This window comes from Silene latifolia, chromosome Y (genome assembly GCF_048544455.1).
Source record: "Silene latifolia isolate original U9 population chromosome Y, ASM4854445v1, whole genome shotgun sequence".
NCBI lineage: Eukaryota > Viridiplantae > Streptophyta > Magnoliopsida > Caryophyllales > Caryophyllaceae > Silene > Silene latifolia.
Genome location: NC_133538.1, coordinates 361987588 through 361995953, shown reverse-complemented (window position 1 = coordinate 361995953; position 8366 = coordinate 361987588). Strand labels below are relative to the sequence as shown.

Here is an 8366-nt window from a genome sequence, read left to right as displayed (position 1 = left end):
ACAACAAGTGGTTCTGAAAAATGGGAATCTCACTTTTGATAACAAACCTATTATTATAAATGAATGGGCGCCAGAAGCAGAGTTGCTTAGGCATGATGTTTCAAGGGTTCCTATTTGGATGAAACTGTATGGTTTGGATATCAGATTTTAGGGTGTAGAGTTTCTTAAGAAGTTGAGTGGAACTGTTGGAAAATACATTAAATTTGATGAAGCCGCTACGTCTAAAGCATTCCTAGGGTATGCTCGTATTATAGTAGAAATTCAGATTCGACAACAATTTCCCACGGAACTTAATTTCATTGATAAGAATGGAAAAATTCAATGTGTAAGAGTTGTGTATGATTGATTCCCTACTACTTGTTCAGCCTGCAAGGGTACGGGGCATACTGCTAATATCTGTAGGAAGGAGGTGCAGGGTAAGGGACCTAAGACGATATGGAAACCCAAGCCGCTACCTAAGAAGATTGATAAACCGAGACCACATGTGACTCAGAAACAAGTAAAGAAACCTTTTCAGAGACCTCCTGTTCAGCAGGGTACTGTGCTACCTGTACAGTAAACTCTTGTGGTGTAGAGGGTGAGCAGTACCTTTGTGCTTGTCTCTAAGGAACCAGTGGTGGAACAGTCTATGCCCAGGAAAATTCTCACTAGGTTAATTAGAGGTGACACAGGAGAAAGGAGGCTTTTTACACCTGGCGGGATATCTTTCATGGAATCCATGAACCTATCTCTGCAGAAGTCTAAGGCAGGCTTTATTGAAAGGGTTTTGTATGAAAAAGGTGAGACAAGCAAAACTCTACCAGATAATGGGTAATTTTGGGTTTTGGAATATAAGAGGGATGAATAGTAGTAAGAAACAAAATGCAGTAAAGTGGTTCCTTTACTAAAATAAAATAGGGTTATTTGGGCTGCTAGAGACTAAGATCAATAATAATAATTAGAATAAAGTTAGGAGTAAACTTTATGACAGTTGGTCTATATGCACTAATTCCAGCTGTCATAAAGGTTCTAGAATTTGGCTTATTTGGAATCCTGCTCAGTTTCAAGTGAACATTAGAGATGTGACTGCTCAATGTATTCACTCAGAAGTTGTGGATAGAGGAAGACATTACACCTTTTGGTTAACAATGGTCTATGGTTTCAATAAATTGGCTGAGGAAGTACTGTGGGACAGTTTGAGAGCTTATTGTAGCAGGATCACTGGCCCGTGGATGGCTTGTGGTGATTTCAATGCTCTTAAGGCATTGGATGAAAGAATTGGTAGTGCTGAAGTAACTGGAGCTGAGGTGAGGCCCCTATGCCAAGTTACTCAGGACTGTGAACTCTATGAATTGAAAGGCAGTGGCTCCTTTTTCACCTGGACTAATAAGCATGAGGTGACAGGTAAAGTCTATAGTAGACTTGATAGGGTCTTTACAAATGATGAGTGGCTTCTTAGGTTCCCTGAGAGCTATGCTCATTTTTGGCTTGAGGGCTTTTTTGACCATTGCCCCTGTCTTATTAGCTTTGAGGAAACTGTTATCAAAAGAAGACCTGCTTTTAAATATTAGAAAATGTGGTCTAAGGCTGATGAGTTTGAGGAAGTGGTCAAGAGAGGGTGGAGTGATGAAGTCAGAGGCACCCCTATGTTTAGAATCATTAAAAAAATTGAATAATTTGAAGTAGGGGCTAAGGAGGCTGAATATGGATCAGTTTAGTGATATTGAAAAACTCACTAATGTCACTGAATTGGCTTTATTTAACTTCCAAGAGATGTTGAGAACTGACCCTCTAAATGTGGAGCTTTGCCAGGCAGAAAAAGCCTGTGCAGTTGAGTTGGAGTGGCTTCAACAGGCTAGAGATGACTTTCTGAGACAAAAAGCTAAGATTGTGTGGATACAAAGTGGAGATGCGAACACAGCCTTTTTCCATGCTAGTATTATAAGGAGGAGATAAAAAAACAAGGTGTATCAGGTTAAGGATATGGTGAACAATCTGTGTACTAGTTATGAAGACATTAAAAATGCATTTGAGGATTACTACATATTCTTGCTGGGTACTTCCAGACCAGTCCACCCTGTGAAGAAGAATGTGATCAAATTTGGTAGCTATTTAATTAAACTTCATTCTAACATTTTAATGGCTCAAGTAACTGAGGAAGAGATTAAGAACTCCATGTTTTCTATACCTGGGAACAAGGCACCTGGCCCTGATGGTTACAGTAGTAAATTTTTCAAGGATTGCTGGCACATCGTGGGGCCTGAGGTCCGTAGGGCTTTTCAGAATGTATTTAAGTCTGGAAAGTTGTTTAAGCAGTGCAACAACACCATTCTCACATTCGTCCCTAAAGTAGAAGTCCCTGAGTCTGTGTTGCAGTTTAGACCAATAGCCAGCTGTAACACAGTCTATAAATGCTTGTCGAAAGTGATTTAAGCTAGACTGGGTAGAATATTGCTTGACATTGTGAGCCCTTCAGAAAGTGCCTTATTAAAGGGAGGGACATTGTGGGTAACATCATGATCTGCCAGGACCTTATTAGACTTTATAGGAGGAATACCTGCTCACCTAGGATTTTGATGAAATTGGACTTGCATAAGGCGTATGACTCAATAGAGTGGTCATTTGTGGAGGAAATGTTGAGGGCTTTGGGGTTCCCTGAGCAGATGGTGAGTCTCATTATGCAATACGTGTCTACACCTTCTTATTCTATTACCCTTAATGGTGAAGTGTTTGGGTTTTTTCAAGGTAAGAGGGGTCTGAGGCAGGGGGGACCCATTATCCCCTTTACTTTTTAAGCTTTGCCTTGAATATCTTAGCAGGTTGCTTATGGTGACTCAAAAACACCCCCTCTTTAGGTTTCACCCCATATGCAAGAGAGTGGGTCTGTCTCACCTTTGTTTTGCAGATGATTTGATTCTTTTCTGCAAGGGTGATAGCATTTCAATTGATCTCATTCTAAAAGCTTTTGATTGCTTCTCTAAAGCTTTGGGACTGATAATGAATAATGGCAAGTCAAACTTTTATTGTAATGGGATGGATAACTCCCTGATTGCAGAGGTGCAGAATAGAACATGTATGAAAAAAAGGGTTGTTCCTTTCAAGTACTTAGGGATGAGTGTCTTCTCTAAAAAATTGTCTGTTTTGGAATGTAATTATCTAGTGGACAAGATAGTGGATAAAACCAGGGGTATGGGGACTAGACACCTTTCCTATGCAGGTAGACTTGTTATGATTAAAGCAGTCTTTAGTACTTTGCATAATTATTGGGCAAGGAATTTCATACTGTCTAAAACAATTATCAAGAGGATTGAAGCTGTTTGCATATATTTCCTGTGGCATGGTAAAGAACTAAAATCTAGTCATGCACTGGTGGCCTGGGAGCAACTGTGCAGACCTAAAAAATTTGGAGGTTTGGGGCTGAAAAATTTAAACTTGTGGAACATAGCAGCTATTGCTAAATATGTTTGGTGGATTGAGGACAAAGCTGATCATTTATGGGTTAAATGGGTACATGCCATTTATATTAAGTCTTGTGAATGAAAGTACTATAAACCCACCCTTAATTCTAGTTGGTCATGGAGGAAAATTTGTCAAGTTAAAGAGAGATTTCTGCCACTTTTGCAGTCTGGTTCTGGTGTGCAGGGGGATTATACTATGTGACAGGGCTATTGTTGGTTACAACCTGATTATGAGCAGATGGATTGGGCTCCCTTGATACTGAATAGCTGGCTAGTGCCCAAACATGGGTTCATAAGCTGGCTGTCTGGACATCAGCGTTTGCTGATGCAGGACAGATTACTTAGGATGAACATTGTTCAAACTAATACCTGTTACTTATGTGGACTAGGACCTGAGGAGCACTTCCAATTATTCTTCAGATGTGGGTATAACAGCAAATGCAGTAAGTTGGTTTCAGATTGGTGCAAAGAGCAGGTACCTGATCAAGATTGTTTCATTTGGTTGACAAAAAGAAGATTCAGATCTCAGGCTAAGAAGAAGATCATGGGAATTATTTTGGCTGCACTAATTTATCACATTTGGGCTGCACACAATACCAGTAGAATGGACAAGTTCCTGATCAGACCTGAAGGTTTAATTAAGAGGATTCAAATTGATATCAGAAATAGAGTCAAGAGTCGTATTATCAAATGTCATAGTATAGGAGTAGGAACATGGATAGAACATATTATGTGTCACAAAGGAATGGCTGCATTGTAGTTGTTCCTTAAATTTGTATGTTTGGCGTATGATTTTAATGATAAGCTTACATTCTCCCAAAAAAAAAGTTCATATAAAATAACATAAAATTTGTTTAGACTATACTGTATGACAATGCATAAGACAATTGTACCCATGCCCTTGAATAATTACTTTCTATCCTTACCAAGGTAGAAGTGCGACAACAAATCTGAGATTATTTTACAAAATCTATGCCGTTTGTACAGTTTTACAGGACATTTTAACCATATTCTATAGTGAAAGGACTTAAACACAAGCTCAAACTTAGTCACCGTGGGTTTAGTTGATTATACAATCAACCAAAGTGTTACAGGAAATATCACGTATTCCGATTTGTTTTAGTCGACCGTTTGATTTATTACAGGTTTTGTGATGATATACACTCATTTCAACGGGACTTTCGGAGGACATTATTGTTCGACACTCTAAGTCGCAGTCTACAGTTGAGTCGAGTTTTAGTAGCATAGCACCATAATATCTGAGTATTCAGCCCTTGGGTATAATATCATCGAGACCAATCATCTCATCTAGATTGTGACAAAAACACGCTTTTTGAAGGTAATTAATGATGAGTGTTGATGAGTCAATGAAAAAGTGTAGTAATGAAACTACAACCATTGTTATTGCACTCATTAGTTACGGAATATACAATCAAAAGTCCGCCATTTTATATACACAGAACATTTTTTCAGGATCACATTAATGAACAGTAGATTTAAGACAAAACATAAGAATGATTAATCTTTGAAATCATCTAATAACAAAGAAAAAATAGACGTATACTTACTGTTTCTCTGCCTTTCTCAATATAGTGGTCAAAACTCGAAATAAAGGCTGAAGATCGCTACAGTAATAATGGTAAAAAAAAGATAGGTAAAATGTAATACTCCCCCTATTCTCCAATGTCTTCCACATTTCCTAAAATGAAAAATTCACTAAGATCTTCCACTTTCCTTATTAGTCCATAATTTTGTGATTCTTAGGACATGTAACCCCCCATTTCCTCTCTTACTTTCCATTTCTTCCATTTTCCACTGTTTGGGCCAAATTCTGCGTATTGGGCCAGTAGGGGATTAGGCCTATTAGAGCTTATATGATGAGTTGGGCCAAGGAAAGTAATGGCCACGAGGAGCCCGTGCGCTAAAGATAGTCAGGGAGATCTTAGGGAGATTTTAGGGTGATCTGGGAGATTAGAGTCCTTGACAGAAAATTATGGAAAGAAGCCCGGTAAGACCCGGATATAGGAATCCTTGTCGTGTAAGGGAACTAGACTTTGTTAGGGTTTTTGTCCTATAAATAGTCAAGGAGAAGGAGGAGAAATATCATTCAAGAACCGACATACCAACATAACACATTGTGCTAGCTAGATTATCGTGCCATCTCCTTTGTACTCGTTCTCATATTAAATGCTAGTGCAATCATTGGAAGGGTATTGTCCCTTCCCGCGGTCGTTTCCCACATTGTGTTTTTCACGTCACCAAATTTCATGTGTCAATCTTTATTTACGTATTTATTTCCTATACTCGGCATTCATATTAACAATATAATTCACGCACAACGAATAAGACCACTTTGACCCAACTTAACTTAATTCGGTAGAAAAATACCAAAACAGGTTGGCGCCCACCATGGGGCATTGTGGTCGTCATCCTTAGACACTCAAATATAGAATGGACAAACAAACACTACCAGCCGGGTCAGGAAGTAGTCAGCCGCTGATACCACCGAATCCCATCCCGAATACGGCATCAACGGCTCAAACTCAGGCACCCGGACACACATCAAGAACCACACCCGTGGCAAAAGTCACCCTACCTCCCAGAACTCCTCCCGTGGCGACACATTCCAAATCAGATAAGGGACTTGGAAGATCGAATCTCACCCCACCGCCAAGTCCAACACAGACCTTACTTAGTAGCATGGAAAATTTGCAGAAAGCAATGGAAAGCATGCGGGAAGATCAAAAGAAAGCGGAAGCTCAAGCAAAAAGGAGCAAATCAAGCACACCAGCAAGCACGGAGGGTGGGGGCCATGCCCCAGTAGTGGACCTCATACAGGGGGCATCAGGCAGTAGGAATCAACCACGGCAGATTCCATCCGAGCTAGTGACTTGATTAGATATGACAACAGTGTCGACGGAAGAGATGATAGTTCTACAGGGACTAGGATATCTCACACCAGTTAGCTGGCAGCCTGCCAGCCGTACAGAGATAGTACCAGGTAACATCTCGGCTAGTAACTTCGTTATAACTAACCAGACACCTGGTGCAGGATCTGTAGGCAGTCCGCGAGTAAGCTGGCATCAAGAGACGCTGGTGACGTCAACCCCATTAGATAATACACAGCACCAGAATCCTATGGAACTCAGGAGCAGTATCCAAAATCAGCAGATGACAGACAGCCACGGCTCAGACTCAGAAAGCCTGACGAACAAGCAGTATTTGGAACTGAGAGAGATGCTGAGTAGGGTCCCAGGGATGCCGCCTCCCCTTGAGAAGGCAGCGCCTGACAGCTATGTTGATTCGCCATTCGTGGATGCAATCTCAATTGTCGCCATACCGAAGGGATTCACAAACTCAAACATGACTCTCTTTGATGGCACAACAGACCCCTTTGATCACGTAAGTCAGTACAAACAGAAGATGATGACAGTAACAACCATTGGGCATCTAAAAGAAGCCTGCATGTGTAAAGGGTTAAGATCCACACTGTAAGGGCCAACACTCTGATGGCTCATAAGTCTACCTAACATATCAATATCCACATTCGCCGATCTGGTAATTGCGTTCACTCAAAAATTTGCAAGCAACCGGAAGCCACAAAAGTATGCTAGTGACTTGTACCGGATCGTTCAAGGCGCCAACGAGACCATTGGGGAATTCAAAACGCGGTTCAATAACAAAAAGGTGGCAGTACGGGATTGTGACGTGTCAACAGAAGTGGAAGCATTCAGAAGGGGCTTACACCATGAGTCAGACCTATATAAGCAGCTGACTATGCACCCTTGTCATAGCTTTGAAGCGGTGCAAAAATAGGCAGCAGCTGCAATCAGACTGGAAGAAGACATCCTAACTAGAGCCATAATATCAAGCACGCCAAGCGTATCCAGCACGTCGGCCATAGAGAAATCAAGCAGAAAGCAGTCCACCAGAAAAAAGGAAGAGAGATATAGGCTATACGGTAAAGGAGTTAACAGAATCGACAACAGAGAGGAGAATCAGCAACTCCCTATGCTGGCAGAATATGGGTTCACAACCGGTGGCGGAGGAATCCTAAAAGCACTCAGGGAGATGGGAGATAGAGTAAGGTGGCCTAGGCCACCAGTAGAAGGACAATCATGTAGAAAAGACAGCAAGAAAAAGTAGGAGTTCCATCGTGACATCGGACATACCACGGGGGATTGCTACACTCTATGCAGGGAGATCAGGCGCCTGTACGAGCAGGGGGAGCTGAGCCACCTATTACCACGTGGGGGCAAGCAGCAGGATAAGGTGGGCTCTACAAAGCTCGCAGCACCGCCTACAAGCACCAAGATAATAAACGTGATAACAGGCGGCTCAGACTTAAGCGGATTGACATATTCGGCGGCCAAGAGACGTGCTACTGAAACTAAGGGAGACAGGCCAGAGACCTACTGCAGAGTTTCCCACAGCGACCTGCCTGCCATCACCTTCGACGAAGATGATATACATGATAGCCAGGAACACCATGATGCACTTATCATAACATTGTAAATAGCCAATTGCACGGTTAGAAAAGTCCTGGTAGATACTGGTAGCTCGGTCAATCTAATCACGCTGAAAACCATAGAAAACATGGGGTTTAGCAAGAAAGACTTGCAGAAGAAGACCATCCCGCTGGTGGGGTTCAGTGGAGAAACAGCTAACTCATTGGGAGAGATCGTGATTGCAACCTATGCAGGAGGAATCAACAAACGTGTGAGATACTTGGTCATAGATGGACCATCTACCTACAATGTTATTCTTGGAAGACCATGGTTACATCTAATGAAGGCAGTCCCCTCAACATATAATCAATGTGTGAAGTTCCCCACGCCCTGGGGAGTAGAAAAAATACAAGCAGCCCAGAAGAAAGCCAGAGTCTGCTACAAAAATGCATTGAAGTGCACAACTAGTCCTCGAGCATAG

General features: G+C 41.6%; 1 protein-coding gene across 1 annotated transcript; it reads left to right on the top strand.

The window, feature by feature from the left end:
- Positions 1-8033: 8033 nt before the first annotated feature.
- Positions 8034-8366, top strand: LOC141631735 (uncharacterized). Its single transcript, XM_074444363.1, has one exon. The coding sequence runs from the start codon at positions 8034-8036 to the stop codon at positions 8364-8366; it is 333 nt and encodes a 110-aa protein (XP_074300464.1).

Coding starts and splice junctions, on each gene's coding strand:
- LOC141631735 (XM_074444363.1), top strand. CDS start 8,034: ATGGGGTTTAGCAAGAAAGACTTGCAGAAGAAGACCATCCCGCTGGTG.